A 15,865-nucleotide genomic window follows, 5' to 3' on the forward strand; every position below is an offset into this window, starting at 1 on the left:
GAGAAGAAGAAGAAGAAGAAAAAAGAAAAAAAAGTCGCTCCGCATCCACCGCGGCCGCCTCTCAGCTTTATTTACATTTTCCTATGGGTCGGCGTGCTATCTCGGCGCCAGGCGCGAATTGAAATCGCGCAACTAAGTCGCGAGAAAATAACCGCTTGTGGACACTTCACCGTCGGCGATTTCGCGGATTCGCCGCGTTATAATAAATAATAAATATGCGGACCGAGGTGCAGCAGCCGCGCGAATATTGTGACGTTACCACGCAAATCACACGACGTTTAATCGATGCGAATTTATTAGGGATGCGTGAAGTATGCATAATAAAGTATGCTTCGAAAAATTTGATTTTACGATCTTTTTTTTTTCTCAGGTTTTATTTTATTTCTCTACCTCTTTCTTTTTTTCTTTTTTTTATTTTTTTTTCTCGTACGCATTTTTGCATTAATGCTCTGGGTTCGCTTGTATTTCGGAAAACAGAGGCACCGAAGACTATAACTGTGATGACGAGATTGTTAAAAGGCATTAAAACCGTGCGAGAGCAATTTGACAATTGTGCCGCGTTTCGATGCTGGCCAATAAATCCGGCTTAACGAGATTAAAGGACGGACAAATTCGGTAGCGCCGGCACCATCAAACGTGCATTCGAGTAAAAACGAAGTTTTCGAGTTTTGTACGGTTGCGCGCCGGACGGTATTGTCGATGTGCGGACGCATAGTATAGCCGATGACGGATAGGCAATATACGATACCGGTACAGACCAGCGAACCAGCTCGAAATCGCTTTTTCTTATTTGCATAATCTACCGCGTCGCGCTATTCCCTACCTGTAGGAACGTCGACATCACCTACATAAATCTTTTGGTATTAGCAATCTTTTTATTTAAAGATATTTATAAACATACACGTGTGTACGAACACGAAACAACAGACATAATTCCGATAACATTACTTGAAAAATGTTTTAAGGGATTCCCTTTAGAATGCAGATAATTTTTGTTTAAAAAATTATTTTCCACCGTCTTTTTGCTACGCGCAAACGATGCGGAAGGCCAAATCGTATTTCGCGAAACGGTAATATGAAATTTTCATCGGCAGAAATTCGAACAATCTATATTGAAATTATCCCTATTGCATTGTCGCGGACGTATGATGCAATTTCCAACATACTTCGAATTGACTGAATTTTACAATATTGCGCGGATTGTGTCTATAAAATGATGAAATTCCCAAATAAAGCCAATATATAATGCCGAAAAAGAAAAAAAAAATTGCAAAGTCCATAAACTGCATAAAATAATTCAATCAATTTTTGTAAATCTATATCGGACTTCGGATATAAAGTACGTTGATCTTGATAACGCGATATTACAAATAATATCAATTATTAACAGAGTCATGATCATGATTGCGGAAAATACGCGATTATATTCTATCGCAGCTTTCTATTTTGATACTATATTCAAATACTTGCTTTATGCGGAGCTATAATAATAAGCCAATTAACTGATCACAAAACATTAATTCCAAACAAGTATTATGTATTCTATATGTATTGTAACAATATGGTTATAGACGCGCTCGTACCTGTTTAATGAGCGGAGATCATTGAGTCGAAACATATCATAAATATCGTATAATATGTTTTACTTTATTCGGCGAATAATAACAGTTCACTCAGAGCAATTATCGAGCATACTAATTAATTCTTGGTGAAATAAAATTTAAAGATTTTATTCTATTCGTTCGCCGGCCGTTATTAGTCGACTGTTGTTTCGTGCTTCGTTTAAACATTTTATTTGTAAAATTAATATTGTACGATTCAGAGGTTCGCCGAGCTATCGCTATATTCTGTGCAATGTAAAAATCGAACGCGAAACTTTTAGGAAACTACCCCCTGTTCATAAATAACGCTAACAGAGAAACAATCAAAATCCCTTACTCTTGTTAAACAAAAGTTTCTGACTTGCTGCAGCAGCAACTCAACTCTGCCAAGTCAAATATTGACCTGCTCCTATACTGCCATAACTAATGATCGTTCTCGATCTCTGTGAAATACCGTTTTCGATCACGTCGTGAGCCAACAGTCGAACTCACCGCTGAGAAGGCGGAATTCAATTCTTGAACAAATTAACCTTTGGATTAATAATTCCGGTGGTAGGTGAATGTAAAATTACGCGATAACTTTTGAATTAGAAAATGGCGTGTTCAAAGCGCGACGCGATTCAGCCAGACAATTTGGAAGAGTTGATGAAAAATATATTTTGAAAAAATTTAATTCACGATAAAATCTGTTTTTAATGAATATTATTCGGAAAAGTTACGGCATAGAGCAGATTAAATTCTTGCCGTAAACGTGTGTTCGTATAGGTTTGAAAATGAATTTGCGCAAATACAAATTTGTTGGTTAAAAATGTATCGCAGTTGCGAAAATCAGAACATTATAATAAAAGTCCGAAATTGCTCGCGATATTAATATACTCGTTTCGATGCATAACTGAGCTCAAACAAATTTATGTCGACTGCAGCTGGCATTTTTATTACCTATCCCAGCACCGCAAATGGGGGTATAAGTCACGTGTTACGGTGTACATTCGATATACGATCTGAATCTATTGTGAAATTGAACAGAGAACGCGCGGTCGTCCCAGGCATTCTAAAACTAATCATCGGCGATGAATACGTCGCGATTATGATAATCAGAAAAAAAAAAGGAAAAAAAAAACCGGCAGATTATTTGTCGATCCTTTTACGTGCATGAAATCATATATTTAACTTCGCATTTACGATCTCACTTTCGAAAACCGAATTTTAATTAATAGCTTTCGGCAGCAATCTGACAAAGTGCCGTTAAATCAAGCAGTTTATACGAATCACCGTCGAATTGCGCGGGTCAGTTAACTGTCCTCGACGTCGCGTTGACTTTGACAAAGTGGTCCCACGGCATTCTTGACAAGGTTGTTCACCAAAGACACGTCAAACATATTTCTGATTTTCGCCTAAATTAATGTCGTTCCTCAGAAATGGAGGACAGCGCGCGTTTGAGATTTTCGGTGATTTAATCTTTCTCATCAGTTTGGTAATACATTCGCTTTACATTTTTATAGAAAAAAAAAAGAAAAAAAAAAGAAAACGGTAAAAAAAATTGCGGAGACTTTCTACATAGTCGAGCTACGTTTGACGGCGTAAACCACTCACGTACTTTTTTCTTTTCCTTTTTACATCCGAGAACATAGCTAGAGAAAAGATTCAGCTAAATGCCAAGATTAACGTTAAGCGACAGGGTCGTTGGAAGCCGCTAGAAAGTTTAAAGATCTCGTTACACGCGTAGATGCGCGAAAAGGGAGATATCAGTTTAATAAATCTCGTCGTAAGCTTCGCCGCGAGACGGAGAAATCGCGTTACGCCGACCAAGGGGTGAAGGGGAGAGGGCAAACAAACTCACGGAAACGGAGTGACAAGAAGGGCGAGCGAGACGAAGCCTATTTTGCTCGTATCCAAGGCCACGTCATGAATGCGAAAACTAAGGAGGAAGGTTGTAAGTTATAGCCGCATTACTTTCGCCACACCAGAATCCCATAGAGACACCCCCTTTCCTCTCGCCCCCCTCTGTTTCTTCTTTCACGTTCGTATAGGTGCACCGGTCTACCTTCTTTAAGCATATATTTCCAGAACGGCGACGTCGCGACGCTATTTTTTTTTTTTTTTTTTTTTTATCGCATTGTACACCGGAGCGCAAAAATGATTATAATCGATAAATAATCTGAACATATTACGAACCAGGCGCCGAGTATAATATATGTTTAGTTTTTTTACGCTGGCTTTTAGACCGTAGGTGCAACGACATTCTGCAGATGGTTCGTTCACCTACGCCTCTCTGCATCGAAAAAAAAGGACCTCATATTTGCATCTCGTTGTACGCGCAACATCGAAACCAGAGCCCTGTCGGCCGGCTCCTCCTCCCCGCGTTTCCATACCTTCGCGCTCAGTGCTACAGCGAGAAAAATATTTGTCACGAATGACGCTATGAAAACTCTAAAAAAATAGCCCCGCTGTTTACTTGCTTTGAACGATAATGTTGACATACTTCAAACAAATATCGCCGCAAACATCAGCATATGTAACGTTGATGTACATCCGCGAGGAATAATGACCCTGCCATTTAATCTCGCGGTGACGAAATCCATGAAAAGATTTCGGAACCGCGAAGGGGACGAGCAAGGTGAACGCACATTAATTACGCGGAATGGAAGCATCAATTGCAAGATGAATACGAAATTATATGCATTATATCAGCATTAACGTCAATCCGCGCGAAAAGAAGATACGTCTTAGATCCTTGTCTTCCCGCCCCATCTTTTCCGCTCGAGAAATTTAAAGCCGTGAAAAGCTTTACCCAGTTATTCCACGGTATTACACCGAAAAAATGTTAATAGGGTAGTTTCGCGTTGCCATTTCTCCCGAGGGTGTTTTCGGGGTGGCGCTAGGCTGCCCGGTTGCGCCGTCGCCACGGAAAATAGAAGACTCGACTATTTTCTGACGGGATAAAGAATAATAAAGCGAAACCGGATATTTTCCACGGTAATCTCGAACTGTCGCGCGAGGGATTCCACGGGGCGGAATTTTTACCCGCTGGCTGGGCGAACCGCGCGCGCAGAGATACTTCCGGTTTGAATCCTGGATATACATTTGCCTCGATTCTGCTCTTAATATTATATGTATATCATTATTCTCGCGAAACATTACTTATTTATCTTCGATATCGTTATCCAAATCGCATATCGTATTTAAAATATGCGCGACGCTTACTCGCTAATTAATAAATAATGGCCGCTGTAATGTATTCTGTAGCTATCTTGACTTGTGAACGGGAACATGGAAGTTATACGGAATAAAGGAGTTCGAGACGGTAAATGTGTATATAAGCGTGTGGATATACAAAGACGTATGTGGGTACAGCGAGCGCGCACTCGGGGACTGGAAGACGGAAGCCTCTAACTTGGCGCCTGGGAGTTTGCCGGGAGGGTTCGGTAATTTGCATAACATCGCGAGTATATAGAGGATAATCTGCGATAACTTCTCCTATCCTGCTTATCGCTAAGTAATAATATAATAAAATAGTTACCGTGTCCCCTCTCCCCCGTAATACACGAGCGCCGATGACGAAAAACAAAATGCCTGACCGCGCGAACAAGAGACGTTCCACTCGTCGCGATGCAAAGTCCGATAAAGATGCCGAAATCGCATTATATATGCATTATCGTAAAACACCATTACCGTGAAATATTACTCCGACGAAATATCCGGGGATACGCGCGGAAAACTGCGCACGGGCACGGCTGCAAAGATGTACGATCGGATTTACATATCGCGAACGATACCCTTCCGTTCTGATAATAAATTCAAAGTTCTCGGTGCGTATACGCTCGCTTAAATTTGCCTATGCGGGATATTTGCGCGGGAACAATCGCACGATACTGTCGGAATTGGTCAGCCGCCGTGTTCCTTGGGCGTGGAAGCGTATCCCTAATTCGATTTAGTAACCGGACGGTGCACTTACCGACCACGCAAGTTTCTGGACGTAGCCTCCCATACCATTTACGGGGATACGCGGGAATCGATACTCGCGTGTGTTACTTATGTGGGTAGGGGGATCTTCCGAGCTACGTGAGCGCAACCGTCCGTGACTAAGAGAAAAGTTTACCCGACTGCTCCCGCACACTTGCACACGCTTCGCGCGAACCGAGCTTCGATCGTGCGCCGAACTGCACGAAGCCGCGAAATCGCCAGGTAGTCGGCGTACGTCGTAAGAACGAGCCGAAAGCTCGAACGCCGTAAGGACATTTTGTCTCCGATAGGATTGCCGCCTGACAAATGCGAAACTACCGCGTACGAGCGTACTGCAGTCAGAAAACTTGGCGAGATCGGCGAATTCGCCCATTACCCGAGTGAACTTTCTTTCGATGATCGCGCGATCTTCCCGATAGGAGAGAGAGTTCCCTTCAACTCTCTAAAACTTAAAAATCGCTCTGTAATCCAATGTCTTTCTTCTCGTCCGGGTGAAAAAAAAAAGAAAAAAAAGAAAAAAAAAAAACGAGCGCAAAAGAGTGCGAGCGCGTATACATTTCGCGACTCCGCGTTTCGGAGAAGAGGTCTAAAACGTAACCGCGAAAATGTCGTAAATTGCACGGGAAAAGTTGGCGACCACGCTCTCGGATCGGCCGTAATTCCTGCCGCCGGCCGGCAATTTATAATCTATCGAGAGCCCACGTCGGACGGAGCGGCGGAATACGGAGTCGAGCGCAGAGCCGTAGTTTCCGGCTCTTCTTTTATCTGGGCCGTGCGTTCGCCACGGATATCCGTGAATAACAATGGAACCGCCGTCGCACTCTTTCGTCCCGGCCGGGTTATTTTGCCACTCGCGGAGAACGCTTTAACAACAGGGGTGGAGATAAATGTGCGCCGGTCGTACGCGCGTGTCGCGGCTAGTTGGACGGGTGAATGATGGAATGCCGGCGTTTTCCGATTCCGAGATGTTACCCCCGCGTGACTTGACACTCGATAGACACGGGCGCTACGCCGTGTCAATCTTTTCACCATAGAATTGTTATTCCGCTAATCCGTTTGCGTCGACGAATATATTCCGCGCGAATATCGGACGCGGATCTAATTATCCAATTTCCCTCCCTCTCCTATTAATTTTTTTTTTATTCTGAAACTCGTGAGTTTATCGAGCGGTTATTTTAGGCGTCGAATTAATTAACGCAATGAAAGGTTACGGAGCTTTCGCAAATAAATATATTTAATTTTAATTCGAGCGCAAAGCGTGCGAAGAGGGGGGACTATTTTAAATGAAAATACAATCGATGGGCCATCAATAACTCGATTCGTGACTCGGTTCTTCGGAGCGGACGGGCTCACGGCTCGCCGAGAGAGCTCATACGTCGTAATTAGAAAGAAACAAGGACAGCGAAGAGAGTAAGACAAAGAGACACGCGGAAGGAGATGGATAGCGCGAAAGGCAGAGCGAAACTGTAAGGTTTCTAATGCACCGATCACCGCCTGGGGACCGACCTTAATCCATCGATTTGCCCGCTTGCTAATGTCGCGCCGCGTTTCCACCGCTTTCCTCCGTGTCCCGAAGGAGAAAATGCGAGACGTCGATTTCCCCTGCCCCTTCTCTCGGCTCGCCGGAGAAAGGATGCACTCGCCGGAAGAAGGAGAGCATCGCTCAATGACGCCCTGGACCGCTCGGCGGGTTCGTCCGTTATTCTCGACCCGATCGGCTTCGACGTGATCGCGCGCTCTTTTCCCCGCGGTCCAGATACGCATTTACCGTCCAGCCGGAAGCGATAAACGCAAAGTGTAACGACAGATGTATAATTTACCGTCGAGCGTAACCTTAATCACTCGGTTGCTCGACTACGGTACGATCGCGATTCGAGTGTAAAGCATGATTAGCCTATTTCTTTTTTTTTCTTTTTTTTTTCCTTTTTTTTTATCACGACCGGGACGCTCGAGTTTTGCGAGATGAATTATTCTTTTAAAGCGATAAAAATGTGAAATAAAAATAGCATCTATCATTCTCTTGGATACCGACTGGATCTTTTTATGATTCATTCGAAGATAAATTGCCTCCAACATAAAAAAACTACAACATCCACTTATACTCCTAAATTGACTGATTTATAATCCGCTATCCTCAATGCTAATAATTTATTTCTTATTACGTCATATGACGTGCACCTGTCTGTCTTTCCGTTTTTCGCTCGTGGAGGTATTTTGTTTCATTTTTCGAAACAGAATGCAGTGCGGTTCGATACTCCTCCGGGCAACGTGCTCTTTTTTTATTTTTTTATTGAGATGATTCCCTCGTTCGAAGCCATTTTCATGCCGAAACCGCAAGTAATTTGATCGTTAGAGTCGAAACGTAGAAAAAAAAAAAAAAAACATTAAATTACTCATGAATTATGCCGCCCGCTCTTCATTCTCCGTATAATACGCGGTACATTCCGCCGGTCGGAAAGTTAGACCGTGTTGATCCTTCGAGGATCGTCCGCCGGAACTCCCGTTACCTTAAGTAGCTAGTTCCACGATGGCCAGAACGAGGGAAGTTTCGAGCTCCTTCGTGAAACCGCGGTAGTAGCTGGTCTATCGGAGCACTGGCTCCGGTCCTCGTTGTGTCTCGTATCCACCTGCGCATCGACCTGCGCCCTTCCCCTCCCTCACGCGGATCTTTCCCGGGGAACATCTACCGGAGCAGGACTTGAATAATGATACCCGGCGCGTTCGGATGGACAGGTTTAAGGACGGCTCGTATCGCTTTACCAGCCAATTCGGTGAACCGAGGGCATTGCGATGCTCTTCCGCAGCTTCATTAAACGATTTCTCGGATCTGTCCCGCTCAATTCCGTCGTTAATTAATCATTTCCTGTGCGACGCGAGTGCGGAATATCGAATTCGATAATATAATCTTTTTACGCGGAAAAACGTCTTACTCTGCGGTTATTATTTTATACATTGACTTTTTTCTTATGTTAAACGATTATTTTGTTGTTACGTTATGAAATGGTTATATTTTTAATAGTATTTGTTTATGAAAAGTAATCCGTGGTCGTTTTATAAACTTCTTTCAGTAAAAAAATTAAAATGTAATTATATATATAAAAAAAAGGGGAGATGTATAGATATAATAGATTCGGATAATTGATTCGCGTTAAACCCCATTGCATTTACATTCGCGTTCGCCAGATAAATTCGGCTACATCCGTGGAGTCGTGAGAAAGATCGATGTCCCGATAAATTCTTGATGAAAACTGAGTGGATTGGGTTTTTACGGTCATGTTATCGCAACCGGGTAAGGTAAGAGTTACAAGCGATCGTAAATCGCACGTAGTGTAATCGCGTAATAACTAAAAATATAACTTGATTTAATTGGCTGATTGCTCATTAATACTTTTCGCTGCCTCTGCACCTGCGCCGGAGAGGAACGTTCGTTTTACGCAAGATGGGAGGAAAATTTTGGGAAATAATTCAGGACTCGAAGTCGCGAAACTATCATTCTGTCTAAGTGTCGAATATCGCAGACAGATTAATGTGCTACTAAACTCACCGTGCCAATATATTCACATATATGCATACGTCTGCGTTCGACGAGGTTTTATAGTGTCTCTAAATTTTCCTCGATAAAATCGACAAAATTTATGACCCTACCGCCAGTTAAAGTGTCCGCTCTAATCCTGCATTAGAGTGACTACGCATGCGAGAGAAATGAGGGCGATAAACTTTCCTCAAAATAAAATGCTTGAACAACAGCTGCGTATGTAATTCGATGGGAAACGAATTTTAACTCGCTGCATTGCAAAAAAAAAAAAACGGCGATAAATAATAAAATAATGAAACTTCACAATGACTATTGAAATCTATACGTTTTACAAACGGTCGCGATGTATGGACATTACGATTTTGAAGTACGATAACAAATTTTTGTGTTAAGAGGCTTTTGTGAAATTCACCTTTTGACGCAGCCAACGTATCGCAAAAATTGTAAAAAAAAAAAAAAAAAAGTATACACGTTACGGGAAAGTTGATTACTTAAAAAACAATTACGTGTATACAATCTGTTGCTGTAAAATGCGGTTACCAGCATGCGAGTCGCAAACGTGACTCGTTGGTTTCGATTTGAATGGTTGGACACGTGTTAATATTGTATGAAGCGAAATTGCATAATGCCGTTATGCGTTCGTCCGGTAATTATAATTTATTGTCCTCGTGTAAAGTTAATAAGCAACGACAATTTTACATTTTTTTCAATTTCAAGCTATTTTTTTTTTAAATCGCGCAATTATTTACTCGACTCGAGGTGCGTACCCAATCTTTCGTGATTATCCGACGAAATTAATTATTGTGGCACCTGACCGATGAAGCGTGCACATTTACGCACTGTGATTAAACATTTAATTACCACCCAAACGATTACGCTTATATTCGTTTTGCGTGCATTTCGAAGTCTCGCACTCGTAATCTGATACATGAATTTAAACGATCGGCCGGTTGCTGCAAATTAATCCCTTCCGCTCGTATTATTCCGATCGCGTTAACGACGCTGTTGCGAATTGACACGTATCGCGTTATCACGCTCAATTAAATGATACACAGCCCGCTGCCGAATTCTGATTAAATGCCAGATTCAATATTCCCGTTTTATTTTGCGCCAACGATTTATCTTTATATTATCAGCTGGATGTGTCTCATAAAATTGGGACGTCATTTCCCAAACGGGAAACTGAAAAGTTACACATTTGTAAAAAAAAAAAAGAAATAAAAATATGTGACTCACCGAACGATGGATGGCAGCGGAGATATACGGCTCGGACGATTCTGTAACAAACATATGAAATATTAATTGTAGAGAGATCCAAATAATTTTTACTCTTTACAAAAAAAAAATAAAATAAAATAATTTTTTTTCAAATTCTAATTTATTCTCCAGTTAAACAATTAAAACTAAAGTTTTTTATTACTTGAACATTTTTTAGATATTAAATTCTTTTAGGATTAAAATTGTATTTTTTTGTTAATAATTAAGCTATTATTTACGACTGTTACTAAAAGACGAAACAATTCTGGTGAACAGCAAAGAGAATATTAATTTAAAATAAAATAAAAAATTATGCTCACCAATGGGTTGCTCCGCTGAAGGCACGACGCCTTTCCGAGGCCTGCTTTCCTCCTCTCAGTGGCGATGTCGAGCCGAGTCATCCTTCCACTGGTCACTCGCGAATAACCCGGATATTAAATTAAAATCGCGTGACCTTATCCGACACTCGTAGAACAAAAGCGACGAACCGCCGGCGGTTCCTTTAATAAATACCGAAAATGACGATCCTCACTGCTCCTCTCAATCCTTCTCTGAAACAAGAAACAAGAAACAAGTTTTGATTAATCATGTTAACTAACAATGTACGATCAGTAAATATATATTATTTTTCGACGAACCTACGCTAACTGCGCGTCTTAACCTACGCCACCTAATTACGCTTTCCGATCTACGAGAACTGTGCATTTAATCGCCCGAGCACTTCATCACCGCGACGAGCCGCTCGTCGAAATATCGCATGAACGTTGCGCAAGACACGTGCTTTGCTCGCGCGATGACCTTTTACTCTCCTACATGCTCGCGACCTCTGTCTCTCTCTCACACTACGCACCGCGCTGTACGAAACCTCGACTTGCTCGAAGAGAGCAGGAATTAATTGCTCGCGGTCACGGCAATCACCTCAGAGACACGCACATAATGAACGCAATAAATAGATATAAATTACTTCAATTACTTTTCGCAAGTCCTCTCCGTGTTCTGAGCATTCGTATGGGAAGTCAAATCACGTCGGGATTCATCTCCATACCCTCAAACATGTGTATCATTGTCGATTGCGAACTTAGTCTCTCGGCCACGTGCCACGGTGTGCGCTCGGTACCGGAAGAGGAACGAGAATGGTGGGAGTGTGTGACTCGTCACATCGCGCACGCGCGCGCGAGTCACGTAGGCCACACATGCGACCGGTTACTATTACGAATATTCGACCGAATATTCACTTTAATGCATCTCGAATCTGTAAATGAATACGTCGAGATATTTGATCAATTGAATTAATCTTTTGTATTTTGGTTAAATAATCGTAGAAAATTAATGTAATTAATATATCCGCGTGATTTGAATAAAATATATTTAACGAAATCAGAAAAAATTAAAGTACCACTTTAGATTATGTACGTTCCTTCGTAATTTATTGCTGACAGTTATTAAATAGCAGTTGTCTTTAATGTAAAAAAATATTGGATATTTGTCAATTATTTAATTATGTGTACTTCGTATATATAAAATTATATTGAAAGAAATAGAATGAAGCTTTCAAGGAGCCACATGAAGATATATATGTTCGTAGTTTACTGATAAAAATTATTATTGTAACAAATTAATTTTCTTCTTAACGTGGAAAATAAAAAATCTTAATGACCCATGCGTTTCATAATGTCTAGTACAAATTAAATATATATGCAAAGAAAAAAATAAAAACATAAACGAGGGTGCCTCTTATTTTACCAAGCGATACTTTCGAAAGTCCTCTAAAAAATAGACAGAGAATTTTTTTTTTTTTTTAATACGTCGGCGTTTTAAAAACGGCTGCTGCGCCATGCTTCTCATACATACATACAAAAGAGAAAATCGATATTAACACTCGCGTGACCAGACCGTCAATGGGTTCGATAGCCCCGTAACTTCGTTAAAATAATATTTGCGTACCGGTGCAATCCGTTCGAGCGTGTCGTACAATACAGAACTGGTCTCCCGTGACAGAGAACGACGACGGGTGGCTCGTTAACTTCGGGCGTTTCGCACTCGCAGAAGTTACACCGCTCGCTTCGAACCCATCACCCGCAAATGGAAAAACAACCCGGCGTGTCTTCAATGCGCAAAGCGAATCTAGACTTATGAAATCGTACTAACAGCGGCAGCCTATTCAGCGCTTTCAGAAATTGTCGCGAGGCAAGATAAATTTTGCGGGAAGAGCTGGAAACGTTTAAGAAATATCATTAGCGAATTACTTCAATTATTGCGTTTTGTCTCTCCCTTCCCTCGATATGACTCGCGCTTCCTCCCGAAACTCATTACACAGAGTGTAATCGGAAAAAGTAGCGCGCGTTCTTGCGAAGGCCGTATAAAATGTTTGTCATTTTACGGTGCTCGTAAGACGTGTGTAATCCATTAGGAGCGTTAAAACTGTAGCCAACAGCGATGTATCGTCTAAAACTTCGTGCGGTTCGCCACCGGCGGCCGCCTCCGCCCGTATCTCCCGCGTCCTCCTCGTTTTTCGTGACACCAAACAGATCTGTAAATCAGAGCGCGATGCACTCTGATTTCATAGAATGCAATCCCCGCCCGGCATGGGTAACGCGCTTTCGCAGCTAGCATGGGAATGCTTTTTGCATTTTCCGAAATTAACGCTCAACGCGCGGACAAAACACGATTCGAGAGCGCGCAATATCCAGGGGTAACATGATTTTTGGCGCTAACACGATTTCCACGTTCGCCAAGCCGCTCTGGGTGGCAGCGCGACACAAAATCACGCGTGATTAACGTGTCGTCCGATTCAACTTTTACCTGTATTTCAAAAAGGAATGTTTGGAAATGTAATTTATCGAAATTGCGACGGAATCAGCGGAGTTTATAGAAAACGTGAGATGAATGCGTGAACTTCTCTTCCTGTTAAAGTACGAGGTTTACGTAAGATTGCCCCGTATGGCGTTTCATATTTCGATACCCCGCACTAATAAGTTCGCGAGTGGCATCGGGAAATTATTTGCAATTATCACTGACGGTCCAAAAGCGCAGAGTCTCCTGCATCATCCGATACGATTTATCCGAAAATAAAAAAAAGAAAATTCACGAGAAAGATTTTTATACTCTGAATAGTTTAAATGATCACGTGATTGAATCGGAGGCAAAAAACCCAATTGCTACGTTTTTGGTGTTAATTTTCTTGTTCCGGGACATCCGTTCTCGTTCTGCTTTTGTGACGGATTAAAAATTTAATATCTTGTTTCGCGAGCCCGCGCTCTCGGACCGAGCAACGTGCGGATATTTCTGCTTTTCGTGGGAAAAAAATGTTTCTTTTTTTTCTTTTTTTTTACGAAGCGCAACCATCTCAGTCCCGTTTTCTCCTTATCTTGTAGAACGCGTTCTCAATCCGAACCAGTACACACGTGTGCTTGCGAAACATCGTATTTGCGATCGAGGGGGGAGGGAGGAGAGTTCAATGGAATCGCGCGGACTGCCCGGCGCGTTATTCACTTTGGCGGAAAGCGGCGCGGAGCGGATTCTAAATTGAAGTTTCGAATTAAACCGTCCGGATGATCCGTCTCATCTGCCGGCGTCGCTTTAAGGCTTGCCCGCGCAATTTCGTTGCCGGTGAAACACGTCGCCGTGGAGACCAGTCGGCTTTAATGCGAAATTATGGTTTCCGAATTAATTTGTCGATTCGCGTAACGCCTTGGGGAGCGACGCGACGAAGCGGAGGTGTGCTGAAGAGGATGAGCACAGTAATGAATATCTAAATTACTCATTACTGAACTTGTTCGTTACGCAGAGTCGCCTGATTAAACATGAATAAAAGTATAACGATGAATCAAACTTCAAGCTCGTGACTACGTTCTACTGACAATCATTAGAAATGTCGCAATAAATTTAATAAACTTATACGAATTAATTGCGAAATAAGATTTATTAAAGCTCGCGTAAAAACCCCCTCCCCAAAAAAAAAAGAATTATATCACGTTGATTAAGATTTACGACAAATTTATAGCCAAGAAACGTAATCTGAGTCGCGTCTTATGTGGCACGTGGGAAAAAGGTGAAGATCGCGGATTCCTACTCGCGCAGAGCGTCGCGCTGTTATTTCAAAAATCCCGCATCGGGCTCTCTCTTCGGGGACGAATAAATCGCAGTCGCATGCTCGCCGGTCATCTTCCCGCCGTGCGGTGTCTTTCATACGTGGCGGTCGCTTATGACGGCGCACGGTGCGAAATTTTCGCGATCTCGTTTGACGCGCGACGGCGCGAAAAAGTGCATTCGCGCACCTATGCGCCAGGGTAACTGCATTCAGCTCACGTCCCGCGAGTTTATCTCGGCAAAGAGGGGCTGACATATTGGGATCGTTCTGGTCGTCTGGCCGCGTTTATGTACCCTCTCTGCGCGCCAGCTCGGAGCCCCAAATGGGATCATCCCTTTTATTTCTTTTTCTATCTTTCTTTTCCTATCTTTCTTTTATCTTCCGCTTAAACGCAACTGTTGGCGCGGTTAGAAGCTACTTCTTTGAATCGAGAATTATCGTTATTTCGATCTCACTTTTCTCTCGCATCAAAATTGTTCATGCACGTTTACGCGCGACACCCACGTAAGTATTGTGATTATGCTGTTATCTCATTACAGGTGTAGAATGAAACAATGGAGACAGGATTTGCCGCCGACTTCCGTTATAATTACTTTCCACAATGAGGCACGGTCTACGCTGCTCAGAACTGTTGTCAGGTAAATTAAAGTTTAGCTACATATTAAATGTAAAATAATAACTCTTGATATTTTTATTTATCGTTAAAACTTATGTTTTTTCTTTTTTTTTTTAATTTAATTCTCTTTGCAATCTCTGTCCCGAAGTGTAGCAGCGTAAGATAGAAAAGTATGCGTGCAGAACGAAGAACTAAGTCAATTCCGAAAAAGCATGTATTTAATGTACGAGTATCTGCGCAATCAAACTCCCAAACGCGAAGTAATTGCCAGCGGGGCAAATTCTCACGCGATCGCAGATAGTATACGAGCAACCACCGCGATTTTCAATTCTCGATGCATCAACGGGTTGCGAGAGGCGCAAGGGGATTCTCAATTCGAGCCGGAAGTGGGCGAAGGCGATGGAAAGCGTGCGATGGAATTTTCTAATCGTCGTTCCATCGTTTTATTCCTCGCACTTATTATGCGCACGTACACAGAGATGCAACGAGCGGAAGAATTCGAAAGATTCTCGATAAATAGAAAATTTTGGCGATTAAAAAAAAATGTCTATAGTATATATATTTTTTTTTCTTTTTTTTGTACTTCCAGCTGATTCCGCGCCTTATCATTTATCACTTAAGCGGGGACATAAATTATTACATTTTCTCATAAGCGTCCTCGTATTAATTAAACCGTTTTTTGCCGCGCGACGTCACGCCGAATGAAGGGAAGTTACTCGCCGGAGGTGGCCGGTGTGTAAAAGTTGCGCGAAGTTCCCTCGTCGAACCGGAAGAAGGAAGCGGGCAGGAGTCGGAAAATTTAT

At 42.2% G+C, this 15,865-nt stretch overlaps 2 protein-coding genes across 2 annotated transcripts in view; one reads left to right on the forward strand and one right to left on the reverse strand.

Annotated features, from left to right (window-relative positions):
* Pgant2 (polypeptide N-acetylgalactosaminyltransferase 2) overlaps positions 1–15,865 on the forward strand; it is a 162,464-nt gene that overhangs the window by 139,184 nt on the left and 7,415 nt on the right. Inside the window, exon 4 of the mRNA XM_070664010.1 lies at positions 14,986–15,084. Coding sequence (XP_070520111.1) covers positions 14,986–15,084 — 99 coding nt within the window. The remainder of the gene's footprint in view (positions 1–14,985; positions 15,085–15,865) is intronic.
* Positions 1–15,865, reverse strand: part of LOC139106940 (uncharacterized) — a 31,015-nt gene that overhangs the window by 11,300 nt on the left and 3,850 nt on the right. Inside the window, exons 2-3 of the mRNA XM_070664050.1 lie at positions 10,677–10,907; positions 10,336–10,376 (exon numbers count right to left, since the gene is read on the reverse strand). Of these exons, the coding sequence (XP_070520151.1) occupies positions 10,336–10,376; positions 10,677–10,757 (122 nt within the window). The 5' untranslated portion in view covers positions 10,758–10,907. The remainder of the gene's footprint in view (positions 1–10,335; positions 10,377–10,676; positions 10,908–15,865) is intronic.

The sequence above is a fragment of the Cardiocondyla obscurior genome, linkage group LG12 (genome assembly GCF_019399895.1).
Source record: "Cardiocondyla obscurior isolate alpha-2009 linkage group LG12, Cobs3.1, whole genome shotgun sequence".
In the NCBI taxonomy this organism is placed as follows: Eukaryota; Metazoa; Arthropoda; class Insecta; order Hymenoptera; family Formicidae; genus Cardiocondyla; species Cardiocondyla obscurior.